At 44.4% G+C, this 17,838-nt stretch overlaps 1 protein-coding gene across 1 annotated transcript in view; it reads right to left on the minus strand.

The window, feature by feature from the left end:
• The window catches only part of CDH23 (cadherin related 23), a 452,316-nt gene that overhangs the window by 122,351 nt on the left and 312,127 nt on the right, over positions 1-17,838 (minus strand). The window contains exons 15-17 of the mRNA XM_082424358.1: positions 4,444-4,681; positions 2,785-2,890; positions 1,055-1,182 (exon numbers count right to left, since the gene is read on the minus strand). Coding sequence (XP_082280484.1) covers positions 1,055-1,182; positions 2,785-2,890; positions 4,444-4,681 — 472 coding nt within the window. The remainder of the gene's footprint in view (positions 1-1,054; positions 1,183-2,784; positions 2,891-4,443; positions 4,682-17,838) is intronic.

Below are 17,838 nucleotides of genomic sequence, written 5' to 3' on the forward strand. Positions count from 1 at the left end.
TCCATTACTGGACCTGGTTCTGCAGAGACTCTCCATCCTCTCCTACCCCGAAATGCTGCTCCCACAGGCCCAAGCTGCAGGGCTCCCCGCAGGAATCACCATCGACTTTTCCATCACTGCCCTGTCCTATTCCGTAAGCAAGTGGGGTCCCCTGCCCAGAGCTGGCCCTGGAGCCTTGGACTTGGGTTGAAAGGATGAGACTCATTAAAGCCAGAAGTAAGGCAGCACCAGAGGCTGTTGGCGAAGCCAGCTGGGACAGGAAGGTCATCCAGCAACCTGCTCTGGGCAAGATTTTGCTGAGTGTGTGTCAAATCGCAGAGTATCTCCTAACCTGGCAATCTGATCGAATCCTTCTGGAGCCAGTAATGCACTAACTCTTCCATCAACACGTGTTCACCCTCTCTGCAGGCAGCAGCCTTTATGAGATGCGGGTGGGTGTCTTGAGGGGCGGCGGGGAAGGCCCACTGATCTGCTGTCAGACTGTGATCTGCATCCCCGGGATTGCTCGGGGAGCTGCATGGGGTCAATGAACCAGTGTGGAGATGGATTCAGCGACATAATTTCAGACACGGAAAGCACTAAGGTGTGCTTGATATTCATGTCAGACAAGCTGTGGTTTGGTTTCAGGCTCTTTTAGATCTTCACAGGAATGGAAAAAGGAAGTGAAGAAGAAAGAGGGGACCAGAGAGAGAGAGACAGAGAAGATGACCTTCCAAGAATTCCCTTGAACTTCACGGAATATGGCTATAAATGAAGGAATCTATGACATTTCCTCCCTGCTTGAGACCCAGCTCCTGTTCCCCCTCAGAGGGTGTCCTGAGGTCCATGAATGAAGTTAGAGCAGGACCACTGGGCTCTTCTTGGGTCCCAGGGCCCTGTGCCTTCCATGGCTGAGCTGCGAGGCAGTTTGCTAGGGGACAGCCTTTGGGACAGTCTGCTGAGTTTCTCTCTGAGCTGTGGGGACAGCAGGTTCTGGCAGGGCCCCAGTACTCTGGGAAGCACTCACCACCCCATATCCTGGAAGGGCAAGGCCAGTGCACCCCTGGGTACTTACAAACACCTCGATGGTGACAGGGACAGTGCTGTTCAGAGGCGGGTTGCCAGCATCCTTGGCCATGACCGTCAGATAAATCAGCCCGTTGGGTATCTGTTCATAATCCAGGGGGCGGCTCACGCTTATCACTGAAATGACAGGATAGGGCCCCAGGCCCTCTGTGAGCAGACTTTACATGTCCATCTAGGCACGGCTCCCCTTTGGGCAGAGAGGGTGTGCCTGACTCAGCCTGAGCCAGCTCTGCCTTGTTTTCCCCTCCTGCCTCTGAACTCCCAGAGCCCCATGGTCCTGACTTAGGTTTACTGACTGCCTGATATGTGCCAGGCACAGTGTTGAGTCCAGCAGGTGGTAACTATTTTGGTGGTAACGTAAGCCCCACTTTACAGATGAGGAAACCAGGCTCAGAGAGGTTCAGTGTCTTCCCTAAAGGCACACTGCACATGCCTGGACTCTCACCAGGAGTATCTTTCATGCTCAGCCACTGATTCTCAATTTGGGAGGGAAGATGTATTGGCTTGGGAGGGGGGGGCATGGGTAGTCTGCAAAGCCATTACCACAATATTAAACTGCCACTTTCTATTTGGAAAACAGAAACAAAGTTGTTGCTTTAGTAATATAAAACCCAAGGAGGGTTCCTCTAGCTGAGAAGGTGGTGAGGTGTGAGAGTGGGCAGAGGCAAGGGACTGTTAAGTTTTTAAAAGGGGGGACACAGATTTTACAGAGGCCATCGGGCTGTAGCATCCAGAGCCAGGACTGCAGCTTCTCCAAGAGCATTTCTCTGGCACCAGTGTGGGGTGGGAGGAGGAGTGAGCACTGCACTCAGAGTCATCCGGTGCACATCTGCTCTGCCTTGGGGACACCTAGACCGCCCTCAAGCATTAGGGAGGCTTCACAGAGGAGAGGATGTCCAAATGAGCCCTAAAGCTAGCCAGAGGTTAAAGGGAAGCAGGGCAAAGGGACAGGGAGAAAGGGCTTTCCCAGCAGAAGGAACAGAGTCTTCAAAGACATGGAAGTGACCCCTGTAAGGGGAGAGAGTGTCAAGGGGTTCAAAGAGGTTGGATTCTGGTGGGGAGGCAGGTGCTGAAAAGCCACCAAGAGCCAGATCACAGGGCCTCCCCTGGACAGCTTTGCTGTGTGGCTTTGGGCAAGTCACCCCCCCGTCTCTGGGCCCCACTTGCTTCAACAAAAAAACCAGGTGGTCTCTTGGGATCTTGAAGCTTGAGGTTGTTGCTGCTATTCCCTTCCTGGACTCACAGTGTGGCAGGCAGGGCAAGGTCCAGAGTATGGACCTGTGCCTGGCCAAGCAGGGAAAGGCCATAGCCCAGAAGATCTGGGAAGTGGCCACAGCATGCCCAAAGGATGGGGAAACTTGGCTAACAAGCCTCTCCCTGGCTCCCCTCCCCCTCATTCCCCCACCACAGATCTGGCCAGGTAGCCTTTCTTAATAGGAACCCCACACACTGTGGTAACTTCAGATGCCTGACTGGCCACAGTCCTAAGACTCAAAGAAAGATCTGGCTGAATTGAGACACAGATCTTGAGCCTATGAAATGGTGACCCCATATCACGTGCTGCTCGAGATGACAGGAGCTGTGGGGCAGCTTCCCAAGTGGTCCAGGGTGTCTGGGAGACAGAAGGGCTCCCTTCTGAGACAGGTGTGATGTGCAACCTTGCTCCCACCTGCCGACCCTCCTCCCCAGGCTGGGCCCTCAGGCCTGCCCCACGCGTACCTCCATAGCCCTCATACACGCTGATGTCGAAGTAGCTGCCAAAGGCGGAGGCACTGACTATGCTGTAGGTGATCTTGTTGTTGGGAGGAGAGTCTTCATCCGTTGCCTGGAAGGAAGAGGGCGGACAGGGCGCTTGAGCTTTCGGTGACCCTGGGGCCAGAAGAGGGCAGGTGGGAGGGGGGGGCTGGCCCCTCTCTGAGCCCCCTTTTCTGGGTGATCCAGGCCCTCCCTGTCCCTCAACTGGAGGCTACGCTCTGGCTCCCAGCAGACACACCTCATGTTGGGGTGTAGAGGTATCCTGGGGAATCTAGAGGGCAGGCTGAAGGCCTGGGGGAATAGAGGAAGGCCAAGCCTTACCCAGAGGATGAAAAGGGTCGCCACCATACCTGGCACGGCCATCTCCTAGACCCTCAGTACCAGCTGGAACATCTCAGGCACAGAGGCCTTCCCTGACCTCTGGACTGGGTTAGAGCCCTGTGCTGGGCACCCCATTCGTCCCCCCTTCCAATTGTAACTTCTTGTTTAATTTCTGCCTTCCTCGTTCTGCCTGCCTGTCAGCTCCATGGAAGCAGGAACTCTGCTTCCTGACTGAAGCTGGTAGAATCCAGCACAGTGTTTGGAACACAGTAGGTAATCTAATAAATGCATGCTGCAGGAATGCAAGGAGGGAAGAAAGCACTTGGAATTGGGTAAGGGATCCTCCTTTCTCTTGACTGTCTCTGGGGTGGTTGCATTAATTAGCTCTTTCCAGATGTCTTTGACCCTAGAGAGCCTCCAGGGGCCTCCCTCCACTCTGCAGGTGAGAGGAGATGGGCGGGGAGGGAGGGCAGGGTCCACCAGGGAGCCATGGCTACGTTAGGAGGGCACGTGGTCCTGTCTTCTGTGTATCCCCTATGCCCACCTCCTCCACCTTGCCTTCATCCCTGCCTCCTTCAGAAATAAGTTCTAAATGGAGGCTCTGGGTCCTGTCATTCTGGGTCGGCAGAGTGGGGAAGGGGCACGAGGACATTAAGAAGTTTCTGGTCACAGGTCACCAGCATGCGGTGGGGACTCATTGCAGGAGGATGCTTGGAGCACAGAGTCCCAAGGCCTAGTGCTGGCTCTCTCCTCTACTAATTCATGGCGTCTGCCGCTCCCCTCCTGCTTCCCCTTCCATGAACTGGGTTATGCCCATGGTTTCCGGTGCCTTCCAGCTGCAGCAGTACCTGATTCTAAGCAGTCATGAAAGGGCTTGGATGGGGGGCCTTACACAGGGAACTGCTCAGAACTCACCAAGGGAGATGGGGGGTGAATGGAGACCTAAAATTTAAGCTGAGACAGACACTAGCCTCACTCAGTAACCAGGGACATGAAGTGCCGCTCAGAGGTGGCCTGATACAGATCAAGAATGTGACCCCCAAAACCGTGGTGGGGTGGGGATGGTGGTGTGCTGAATTGGGCGATTGGGATTGACATGTATACACTGATGTGTATAAAATTGATGATTGATTAAAAAATTAAAATTAAAAAAAAAAAAAGAATGTGACCCCCTATCTGAGCAGAATTCTTTGTGGATGGGCAGTTTGTACTTCTTGCAGTGGCTTCCTGAGCAGGCGGGCAAGGGGAAACCAGAGAGAGGAGGACAAGGTAAACAGATCAAAGGGCACCCCGCCATCTTACCCGGAGCCGCACCAGCTGTGTGACGGAAGGCTCATTCTCTCTCAGGGCACCCACATAGGTGTCCTTCTGGAAGGTGGGCACATTGTCGTTGACGTCCAACACATTGATCCTGACCCGGCCTGTGGTTTCCTCACCACCCCCGTCCCGGGCGATGACTGTCAAGGTGAAGCGCTGGATGAGCTCATAGTCTAGTCTGGCAATCAGCATGATGAGTCCCGTGTCCTTGTCCAGAGAGAACCTATGTCAGGCAGGAAGGAGGAAGGGAAAGGACACCTTGGTTTCAAGCAGCTTGCAGATAAGGGCCTGCATTTACCAGCCTGTCCTTGTCCAAGTTGATAAACAGAGAGAAATTAATGAAGTCTGAAATCCGCCTTCTCTTTCATTTTCCCTAAATAAGAAGAACAGTTATGTTTAACAGGAGGTGGGGCAGGATGTGGTGGGCAGGAATCAGTACCACATGAGGGGTGGAGTGGTGGTCAGGTAATGAAAGGGCAGGAGTGTGTTGATTTAATCAAAGAGGAGACAGCCAGAATGACCCTTTTCTTGCTGTGAACAAGAGTTTCTGCCTACTGGAGACATTTAGATGTTGAAGAACTGTGATGGTCAGAAATTCTTAAAACTGATACCACAGACATACAAAGGATCATTAGTGACTACTAAGAAAAATTATACGCCAACAAATTGAACAATCTAGACAAAATGAATAAATTCCTCGAAACATACAACCTGCCAAGACTGAATCATGAAGAAATATAAAATCTGAACACACTGATTACTAGTAAGGAGACTGAACCAGTAATCAAAAATCTCCCCCAGGATTAGCTTCAAGACAGCAGAAGAGTAAGACGTGGAGATCACCTTCCTCCCCACAAATACATCAGAAATACATCTACATGTGGAACAACTCCTACAGAACACCTACTGAACGCTGGGAGAAGACCTCAGATCTCCCAAAAGGCAAGAAACTCCCCACGTACCTGGGTAGGGCAAAAGAAAAAAGAAAAAACAGAGACAAAAGAATAGGGACGGGACCCGCTCCCGTGGCGGGGAGCAGTGAAGGACGAAAGGTTGCCACACACTAGGAAGCCCCTTCGCGGGCAGAGACTGTGGGTGGCGGAGGGGAGAAGCTTCGGAGCCATGGAGGAGAGCGCAGCAACAGGGGTGCGGAGGGCAAAGCGGAGAGATTCCCGCACAGAGGATCGGTGCCGACCAGCACTCACCAGCCCGAGAGGCTTGTCTGCTCACCCGCCGGGGCGGGTGGGGGCTGGGAGCTGAGGCTTGGGCTTCCGTCAGATCGCAAGGAGAGAATTTGGGTTGGCGGCGTGAACACAGCCTGAAGGGGGCTACTGCACCACAGCTAGCCGGGAGGGAGTCCAGGAAAAAGTCTGGAGCTGCCGAAGAAGCAAGAGACTTTTTCTTGCCTCTTTGTTTCCTGGTGCGCGAAGGGAGGGGATTAAGAGTGCCGCGTAAACGAGCTCCAGAGACGGGCGCGAGCCGCGGCTATCAGCGCGGACCCCAGAGGCAGGCATGAGACGCTAAGGCTGCCGCTGCCGCCACCAAGAAGCCTGTGTGCAAGCACAGGTCCCTATCCACACCTCCCCTCCCGGAGCCTGTGCAGCCCACCACTGCCAGAGTCCCGTGATCCAGGGACAACTTCCCCAGGAGAACACACGGTGTGCCTCAGGCTGGTGCAACGTCACGCCGGCCTCTGCCACTGCAGGCTCGCCCCGCCTCCTCCATACCCCTCCCTCCCCCGGCCTGAGTGAGCCTGAGCCCCCAAATCAGCTGCTCCTTTAACCCCATCCTGTCGGGGCTAAGAACAGACGCCCTCAGGCGACCTACACGCAGAGGCGGGGCCAAATCCAAAGCTGAACCCCAGGAGCTGTACGAACAAAGAAGAGAAAGGGAAATCTCTCCCAGCAGCCTCAGGAGCAGCAGATTAAATCTCCAATCAACTTGATGTACCCTGCATATGTGCAATACCTGAATAGACAACGAATCATCCCAAATTGAGGAGGTGGACTTTGGGAGAAATGATATGTATATATATTTCCCTTTTCCTCTGTTTGTGAGTGTGTATGTATATGCTTCTATGTGTGATATTGTCTGTAGAGCTTTGCTTTTACCATGTGTCCTAGGGTTCAGTCTCTCCATTTTTTGTTTGTTTGTTGTTTTTAGTATAGTTTTTAGCACTTGTTGTCATTGGTGGATTTGTTTTTTGGTTTCATTGCTCTCTTCTTTCTTCCTTTTTTTTTAATTACTTAAAAATTTTTTTAATAATTACTTTTTATTTTTTATTTCAATAACTTTTTAATTTAATTTAATTTATCTTCTTCTTTCTTTTCTCCCTTTTATTCTGAGCTGTGTGGATGACAGGCTCTTGGTGCTCCAGCCAGGCATCAGGGCTGTACCTCTGAGGTGGGAGAGCCAAGCTCAGGACATTGGTCCACAAGAGACCTCCCAGCTCCACATAATATCAAATGGCGAAAATCTCCCAGAGATCTCCATCTTAACACCAAGACCCAGCTCCACTCAACAACCAGCAAGCTCCAGTGCTGGACACCCCATGCCAAACAACTAGCAAGACAGGAACACACCCCACCCATTAGCAGAGAGTTTGCCTAAAATCATAATAAGGCCACAGACACCCCAAAACACATCACCAGACGTGGACCTGCCCACCAGAAAGACAAGATCCAGCCTCATCTACCAGAACACAGGCACTAGTCCCCTCCACCAGGAAGCCTACACAACCCACTGAACCAACCTTAGCCACTGGGGGCAGACATCAAAAACAATGGGAACTACGAACTTGCAGCCTGCGAAAAGGAGACCCCAAACACAGTAAGTTAAGCAAAATGAGAAGACAGAGAAACACACAGCAGATGAAGGAGCAAGGTAAAAACCCACCAGACCTAAAAAATGAAGAGGAAATAGGCAGTCTACCTGAAAAACAATTCAGAATAATGATAGTAAGTATGATCCAAAATCTTGGAAATAGAATGGAGAAAATATAAGAAACGTTTAACAAGGACCTAGAAGAACTAAAGAGCAAACAAACAGTGATGAACAACACAATAAATGAAATTTAAAATTCTCTAGAAGGGATCAATAGCAGAATAACTGAGGCAGAAGAACGGATAAATGACCTGGAAGATAAAATAGTGGAAATAACTACTGCAGAGCAGAATAAAGAAAAAGAATGAGAGAGGAATCAAGATGGCGGAGTAGAAGGATGTGCTCTCACTCCCTCTTGCGAGAACACCAGAATCACAACTAGCTGCTGGACAATCATCGACAGGAAGACACTGGAACTCACCAAAAAAGATACCCCATATCCAAAGACAAAGGAGAAGCCACAATGAGACGGTAGGAGGGGCGCAATCAGAGTAAAATCAAATCCCATAACTGGTGGGTGGGTCACTCAAAGACTGGTGAACACTTATACCACAGAAGTCCACCGACTGGAGTGAAGGTTCTGAGCCCCACGTCAGGCTTCCCAACCTGGGGGTCTGGCAACAGGAGGAGGAATTCATAGAGAATCAGACTTTGAAGCCTAGTGGGAATTGACTGCAGGACTTCGACAGGACTGGGGGAAACAGAGACCGCACTCTTGGAGGGCGCACAAAAAATAGTGTGTGCATCGGGACCCGGGGGAAGGAGCAGTGATCCCGGGGGAGACTGAACCAGACCTACCTGCTAGTGTTGGAAGGTCTCCTGCAGAGGCTGGGGGTGGCTCTGTTTCACCGTGGGGACAAGGACACTGGCAGCAGAAGTTCTGGGAAGTACTCCTTGGCGTGAGCCCTCCCAGAGTCTGTCATTAGCCCCACCAAAGAGCCCAGGTAGGCTCCAGTGTTGGGTTGCCTCAGGCCAAACAACCAACAGGGAGGGAACACAGCCCCACCCATGAGCAGTCAAGCAGATTAAAGCTTTACTGAGCTCTGCCCACCAGAGCAACAGTCAGCTCTACCCACCACCAGAGCCTCCCATCAAGCCTCTTAGATAGCTTCAACCACCAGAGAGCAGACAGCAGAAGCAAGAAGAACTACAATCCTGCAGCCTGTGGAACAAAAACCACATTCACAGAAAGATAGACAAGATGAAAAGGCAGAGGGCTATACACCAGATGAAGGAATGAGATAAAACCCCAGAAAAACAACTAAATGAAGTGGAGATAAGCAACCTTCCAGAAAAAGAATTCAGAATAATGATAGTGAAGATGATCCAGGACCTCGGAATAAGAATGGAGGCAAAGATCGAGAAGATGCAAGAAATGTTTAACAAAGACCTAGAAGAATTAAAGAACAAACAAACAGAGATGAACAATACAATAACTGAAATGAAAACTACACTAGAAGGAATCAATAGCAGAATAACTGAGGCAGAAGAACGGATAAGTGACCCGGAAGACAGAATGGTGGAATTCACTGCTGTGGAACAGACTAAAGAAAAAAGAATGAAAAGAAATGAAGACAGCCTAAGAGACCTCTGGGACAACATTAAACCCAACAACATTCACATTATACGGGTCCCAGAAGGAGAAGAGAGAGAGAAAGGATCAGAGAAAATATGTGAAGAGATTATAGTCGAAAACTTCCCTAACATGGGAATGGAAAGAGCCACCCAGTCCAGGAAGCACAGAGAGTCCCATACAGGATAAACCCAAAGAGAAACACACCGAGATACATAGTAATCAAACTGGCAAAAATTAAAGACAAAGAAAATTATTGAAAGCAGCAAGGGAAAAACGACAAATAATATGCAAGGAAATTCCCATAAGGTTAACAGCTGATTTCTCAGCAGAAACTCTACAAGCCAGAAGGGAGTGGCATGATATACTTAAAGTGATGAAAGGGAAGAACCTACAACCAAGATTACTCTACCCGGCAAGGATCTCATTTAGATTTGATGGAGAAATCAAAAGCTTTACAGACAAGCAAAAGCTAAGAGAATTCAGCACCACCAAACCAGCTCTACAACAAATGCTAAAGGAACTTCTCTAAGTGGGAAACACAAGAGAAGAAAAGGACCTACAAAACAAACCCAAAACAATTAAGAAAATGGTTATAGGAACAAACATATCAATAATTACCTTAAATGTAAATGGATTAAATGCTCCAACCAAAAGACATAGACTGGCTGAATGGATACAAAAACAAGACCCATATATATGCTGTCTACAAGAGACCCACTTCAGACCTAGGGACACATACAGACTGAAAGTGAGGGGATGGAAAAAGGTATTCCATGCAAATGGAAATCAAAAGAAAGCTGGAGTAGCAATTCTCATATCAGACAAAATAGACTTTAAAACAAAGACTATTACAAGAGACAAAGGAGGATACTACATAATCATCAAGGGATCAATCAAAGAAGAAGATATAACAATTGTAAATATTTATGCACCCAACATAGGAGCACCTTAATACATAAGGCAAATACTAACAGCCACAAAAGGGGAAATCAACAGTTACACAATCATAGTAGGGGACTTTAACACCCCACTTTCACCAATGGACAGATCATCCAAAATGAAAATAAATAAGGAAACACAAGCTTTAAATGATACATTAAACAAGATGGACTTAATTGATATTTATAGGACAGTCCATCCAAAAACAACAGAATACACTTTCTTCTCAAGTGCTCATGGAACATTCTCCAGGATAGATCATATCTTGGGTCACAAATTGAGCCTTGGTAAATTTAAGAAAATTGAAATTGTATCAAGTATCTTTTCTGAGCACAACGTTATGAGACTAGATATCAATTACAGGAAAAAATCTGTAAAAAATACAAACACATGGAGGCTAAACAATACACTACTTAATAACCAAGAGGTCACTGAAGAAATCAAGAGGAAATCAAAAAATACCTAGAAACAAATGACAATGAAAACATGATGACCCAAAACCTATGGGATGAAGCAAAAGCAGTTCTAAGAGGGAAGTTTATAGCAATACAATCCTACCTTAAGAAACAAGAAAGATCTCAAATAAACAACCTAACCTTACACCTAAAGCAATTAGAGAAAGAAGAACAAAAAAACCCCAAAGTTAGCAAAAGGAAAGAAATCATTAACATCAGATCAGAAATAAATGTAAAAGAAATGAAGGAAATGTTAGCAAAGATCATTAAAACTAAAAGCTGGTTCTTTGAGAAGATAAACAAAATTGATAAACCATTAGCCAGAGTCATTAAGAAAAAACGGAGAAGACTCAAATCAATAGAATTAGAAATGAAAAAGGAGAAGTAACAACTGACACTGAAGAAATACAAAGGATCATGAGAGATTACTACAAGCAACTCTATGCCAATAAAATAGACAACCTGGAAGAAATGGACAAATGCTTAGAAATAGACAACCTTCCAAGACTGAACCAGAAAGAAACAGAAAATATGAACAGACCAATCACAAGCACTGAAATTGAAACACTGATTAAAAATCTTCCAACAAACAAAAGCCCAGGACCAGATGGTTTCACAGGCGAATTTCGTCAAACATGTAGAGAAGAGCTAACATCTATCCTTCTCAAACTCTTCTAAAATATAACAGAGGGAGGAACACTCCCAAACTCATTCTACGAGGCCACCATCATCCTGATACCAAAACCAGACAAAGATGCCACAAAGAAAGAAAACTATAGCCCAATATCACTGATGAACATAGATGCAAAAATCCTCAACAAAATACTAGCAAACAGAATCCAACAGCACATTAAAGGATCATACACCATGATCAAGTGGAGTTTATCCCAGGAATGCAAGGATTCTTCAATATATGCAAATCAATCAATATGATACACCATATTAACGAACTGAAGGAGAAAAACCATATGATCATCTCAATAGATGCAGAGAAAGCTTTTGACAAAATTCAACACCCATTTATGATAAAAACCCTCCAGAAAGTAGGCATAGAGGGAACTTACCTCAACATAATAAAGGCCATATATGACAAACCCACAGCCAACATCGTCCTCAATGGTGAAAAACTGAAAGCATTTCCACTAAGATCAGGAACAAGACAAGGTTGCTCACTCTCACCACTATTATTCAACATATTTTTGGAAGTTTTAGCCACAGCAACAGAGAAGAAAAAGAAATAATAGGAATCCAAATCGGAAAAGAAGAAGTAAAGCTGTCACTGTTTGCAGATGACATGAGACTATACACACAGAATCCTAAAGATGCCACCAGAAAACTGCTAGAGCTAATCAATGAATTTGGTAAAGTAGCAGGATACAAAATCAATGCACAGAAATCTCTTGCATTCCTATACACTAATGAAGAAAAATCTGAAAGTGAAATTAAGAAAACACTCCCATTTACCTTTGCAACAAAAAGAATAAAATACCTAGGAATAAACCTACCTAAGGAGACAAAAGACCTGTATGCAGAAAATTATAAGACACTGATGAAAGAAATTAAAGATGATACAAATAGATGGAGAGATATACCATGTTCTTGGATTAGAAGAATCAACACTGTGAAAATGACTATACTACCCAAAGCAATCTACAGATTCAGTGCAATCCCTAGCAAACTACCAATGGTATTTTTCACAGAACTAGAACAAAAATTTCACAATTTGTATGGAAACACAAAAGACCCCGAATAGCCAAAGCAATCTTCAGAAAGAGAAACGGAGCTGGAAGAATCAGGCTTCCTGACTTCAGACTATACTACGAAGCTACAGTAATCAAGACAGTATAGTACTGGCAGAAAAACAGAAATATAGATTAATGGAACAGGATAGAAAGCCCAGAGATAAACTCACGCACATATTGGTCACCTTATCTTTGATAACGGAGGCAAGAATATACAATGGAGAAAAGACAGCCTCTTCAATAAGTGGTGCTGGGAAAACTGGACTGCTACATGTAAAAGAATGAAATTAGAACACTCCCTAACACCATACACAAAAATAAACTCAAAATGGATCAAAGACCTAAATGTAAGGCCAGACACTATAAAACTCTTAGAGGAAAACATAGGCAGAACACTCTATGACATAAATCACAGCAAGATCCTTTTTGACCCAACTCCTAGAGAAATGGAAATAAAAACAAAAATAAACAAATGGGACCTAATGAAACTTAAAAGCTTTTGTACAGCAAAGGAAACCATAAACAAGATGAAAAGACAACCCTCAGAATGGGAGAAAATATTTTCCAATGAAGCAACTGACAAAGGATTAATCTCCAAAATTTACAAGCAGCTCATGCAGCTCAATATCAAATAAACAAACAACCCAATCCAAAAATGGGCAGAAGACCTAAATAGACATTTCCCCAAAGAAGATATACAGATTGCCAACAAACACGTGAAAGGATGCTCAACATCATTAATCATTAGAGAAATGCAAATCAAAACTACAATGAGATATCGTCTCACACTGGTCAGAATGGACATCATGAAAAAATCTACAAACAATAAATGCTGGAGAGGGTGTCGAGAAAAGGGGACCCTGTTGCACTGTTAGTGGGAATGTAAACTGATACAGCCACTATGGAGAACAGTATGGAGGTTCCTTAAAAAACTAAAAATAGAATTACCATATGATCCAGCAATCCCACTACTGGGCATATACCCTGAGAAAACCATAATTCAAAAAGAGTCATGTACCAAAATGTTCATTGCAGCTCTATTTACAATAGCCAGGACATGGAAGCAACCTAAGTGTCCATCGACAGATGAATGGATAAGGAAGATGTGGCACATATATACAATGGAATATTACTCAGCCATAAAAAGAAACGAAATTGAGTTATTTGTAGTGAGGTGGATGCACCTACAGTCTGTCATACAGAGTGAAGTAAGTCAGAAAGAGAAAAACAAATACCGTAAGCTAACACATATATATGGAATCTAAAAATTAAAAAAAATGGTCATGAAGAACCTAGGGGCAAGATGGGAATAAAGACGCAGACCTACTAGCGAATGGACTTGAGGATATGGGGAGGGGGAAGGGTAAGCTGGGACAAAGTGAGAGAGTGGCATGGACATATATACACTACCAAATGTAAAACAGATAGCTAGTGAGAAGCAGCCACATAGCAGAGGGATCAGCTCTGTGCTTTGTGACCACCTAGAGGGGTGGGATAGGGAGGGTGGGAGGGAGGGAGACGCAAGAGGGAAGAGATATGGGGATATACATATATGTCTAACTGATTCACTTTGTTATAAAGCAGAAACTAACACACCATTGTAAAGGAATTATACTCCAATAAAGATGTTAAAAAAAAAAACTCTCCCAAACAAAAGTCCAAGACCAGGTGGCTTCAGTGGTGAATTCTATCAAAAATTTAAAGAACAATTAATTCCAATCCTTCTCAAACTCTTCTCAAAAACAGAAGAGTAAGGCATACTTCCAAACTCATTTTATGATTCCAGCATTACCCTGATACCAAAAGCAGACAAGGACACCGCAAGAAAAGAAAATTACTGGCCAATATCCCTGATGAACAAAGATGTAAAAACTTCACAAAATATTAGCAAACCGAATTCAACAGAACATTAAGAGGATCATATACCACGATGAAGTGGGATTTATTACAGGGGTGAGAAGATGGTTCAACAACTGCAAATCAATGTGACACACTACATTAACACAGTGAAAGATAATATCATATGATCATCTCAATAAATGCAGAATAAGCATGTGACAAATTTCAATATCCATTTATGATAACAATTCTCAACAAACTGGGTATAGAGGGAAAGTACCTCAGGAAAATAAAAGCCATATGTGACAAGCCCAAAGCTAGCATTATACTCAATGCTGAAAACTTGAAAGCTTTATCTCTAAGATCAGAACAAGATAGTGATACCCACTCTCACCACTTTTATTCAACGTAGTACTGGAAGTCCTAGCCCGAACAATTAAGCAAGAAAAAAAAGCCATTCAAATCTGAAAAGAAGTAAAATTGTCACTACTTGCAGATGACATGATATTATATACAGAAAACCTAAGACTCCACCAAAAAACTGTTAGAATAAAAGGAATTTGGTAAAGTTGCAGTATACAAAATCAATATACAAAAATCGGTTTCATTTCTTCACACTAATAATGAACTATCAGAAAGAAAAATTAAGAAAAAAATCCCATTTACAGTTGCAACAAAAAACAATAAAATACTATCTAGGAATAAATTTAACCAAGGAGGTGAAAGACCTGCACACTGAAAAATATGACATTGATGAAAGAAATTGAAAAAGACCAATAAATGGAAAGATATTCCATGTTCATGGATTGGAAGAATTAATATTCCTAAAATTTCCATACTACCTAAAGCAATCTTCAGATTCAGTGCAGTCTCTATCAAAATTCCAATGGCATTTTTCACAGAAATAGAAAAAACAATCCTAAAATTTGTGTGGAACTGTAACAGACTCCCGGTAGCCAAACTAATCTTGAGAAAGAAGAATAAAGCATCATGCTCCCTGATTTCAAACTATATCACAAAGTTATAGGAATCAGAACAGTATGGTACTGGCATAAAAGCAAACACATAGATCAGAGGAACTCTGGTCTGAAGTGCTGGGTGGAGTCCTCTGTCTGTGGTATCCTATGAGCAAGTGAAGCTAGATGAAGCACAAAGGAAAAGAAAAAAAAAAAGTTCTTGTTGGGAGAGAAGATGGCAGAATAGAAGGATGTGACCTGACCTCTTCTTATGAAAAGACCAAAATCACAGCTAACTGCTGAACACCCATCAACAACAAAAAAAAAAACGCTGGAACCTACCAAAAAAGATATCCTACATCCAAAACAAAGAAGAAACCATAATGAGATGATAGGAGGGCTGCAATAGTGAAAAAATCAAATCCCATACCCACTGGGTGGGCGGGCCACAAACTGGAAAATAATTATATCACAGAAGTTCTCCCACAGGAGTGAAAGTTCTGAGCCCCACATCAGGCTCCCCAGCCTGGGGGTCTGGCAACGGGAGGAGGAGCCCCCAGAGAATCTGGCTGTGAAGGCCAGCAGGGTTTTATCACAGAAATTCCAAAGGACTGGGGGAAACAGAAACTCCACTTGTGGAGTGCACACACAAGGTCTTGTGCACACCAGGACCCAGGAAAAAAGCAGTGACCTCATAAGAGCCTGGGCCACACCTACCTTCTGGTATTGGCAGGTCTACTGCAAATGTGTGGGCAGTCGTGGCTTACTGCATGGACAAAGACACTGACAGCCACAGTTCTGGTGAGTACTTATTGGCATAAGCCCTCCTGGAGGTGGCCATTTTCTTACAAAGACCTGGCCCCAACCAACAGCCTGTAGGCTCCAGTACTGGGATGCCTCAGACCAAAAAACAAACAAGGAGGGAAAACAGCCTTACCTATCAGCAGACAGGCTCCTGAAAGTCTTCCTGACCACACAACTGCCTGCTAAACACAATCCCTGACAAAACTCTGCCCATCAGAGGGACAAGATCCAGCTCCACCTGCCAGTGGGCAGGAACCAGTAGCTCCCACCAGGAAGCCTGCACAAGCCTCTCAGACTGCCTCATCCACCAGGGTGCAGAAAGCAGAAGCAAGAAGATCTACAACACTGCAGCCTGCAGAACAGAAACGGTAATCATAGAAAGTTAGACAAAATGAGACAGCAGAGGAATATGTTTCCAGAAGGAAAAAGATAAAACCCCAGAAGAACAACTAAGTGAAGAGGAGACAGGCAATCTACCCAAAAAAGAATTCAGAGAAATGATAGTAAAGATGTTCCAAGATCTCAGAAAAAGAATGGTGGCACAGATCAAGAAGACACAAGAAATATTTAACAAAGACCTAGAAGAACTAAAGAACAAACAAACAGAGATGAACAATACAATTACTGAAATGAAAAATACACTAGAAGGAATCAATAGCAGAGTAACAGAGGCAGAAAACCGATAAATGACCTGGAAGAAAGACTGGTGGAAATCACTGCCATGGAACAGAATAAAGAAAAAAGAATGAAAAGAAATGAAGACAGTCTAAGAGACCTCTGGGACAACATTAAAGGCACCAACGTTCACATTATAGGGGTCCCAGAGAAGAAGGAGAGAGAGAAAGGACCTGAGAAAATATGTGAATAGACAATAGCTGCAAACTTCTCTAACATGGGGAAGGAAATAGGCACCCAAGTCCAGGAAGCATGGAGAGTTCCTGGCAGGATAAACCCAAGGAGGAACATGCCGAGACACAGAGTAATCAAAATGACAAAAACTAAAGACAAAGAAAAAATATTAAAAGTAACAAGAGAAAGGCAACAAATAACACACAAGGGAACTCCCACAAGTTTATCAGCTGATTGCTCAGCAGCAACTCTGCAGGCCAGAAGGGAGTGGCATGATATATTTAAAGTGATGAAAGGGAAGAACCTACAAACAAGAATACTCTACCCAGCAAGGCTCTCATTAAGATTAGATGAGGAGGGACTTCCCTGGTGGTCCAGTGGTTAAGACTTTGCCTTCCAATGCAGGGGTTGCAGGTTCAATCCCTGGTCAGGGAGCTAAGATCCCACATGCCTTGGGGCCAAAAAACCAAAACAAAAAGCAGAAGCAATTTTGTAACAAATCCAATAAAGACTTTAAAAATGGTCCACATCAAAAAAAAAAAAATCTTAAAAAAAAAGATTCAATGGCTAAATCAAAAGCTTTAAAGATAAGTAAAAACTAAGAGAATTCAGCACCACCAGACCAGCTTTACAACAAATACTAAGGGAACTTCTCTAGGCAGAAAAGAAAAGGCCACAACTAGAAACAAGAAAATTATGAATGTGAAAGCTCACCGGTAAAGGCAAACATACAGTAAAGGTAAGAAATCATCCACACACAAATATGTATCAAAACCAGCATTCATGAGAAGAGGAGATTACAGATGCAGGATGCTGGAAATGCATTTGAAATTAAGAGACCAGCAACTCGTTTATATATAGACTGCTATATCAAAACCTCATGGGAATCGCAAACCAAAAATCTACAATAGATACACACACACACACAAAAGAAAGCAATCCAAACATGAAACTAAAGATAATCATCAAATCACAAGAGAACAAATGAGGAAGGGAACAAAAAGAAATCCACAGAAGGAAATCCAAAACAGTTAACAAAATGGCAATAAGAATATACTTATTGATAATTACCTTAAATGTAAATGGATTAAATGCTCCAACCAAAAGACACAGACTGGATGAATGGATACAAAAACAAGACCCGGACATACGCTGTGTACAAGAGATCCACTTCAGATCTAGGGACACATACAGACTGACAGTGAGGGGATGGAAAAAGGTATTCCATGCAAATGGAAATCAAAAGAAAACTGGAGTAGCAATACTCATATCAGACAAAATGGGCTTTAAAATAAAGACTTAAAAGAGACAAAAAAGGACACTACATAATGATCAAG

The sequence above is a fragment of the Balaenoptera physalus genome (assembly GCF_965194825.1).
Source record: "Balaenoptera physalus genome assembly, chromosome: 14".
Lineage (NCBI taxonomy): Eukaryota > Metazoa > Chordata > Mammalia > Artiodactyla > Balaenopteridae > Balaenoptera > Balaenoptera physalus.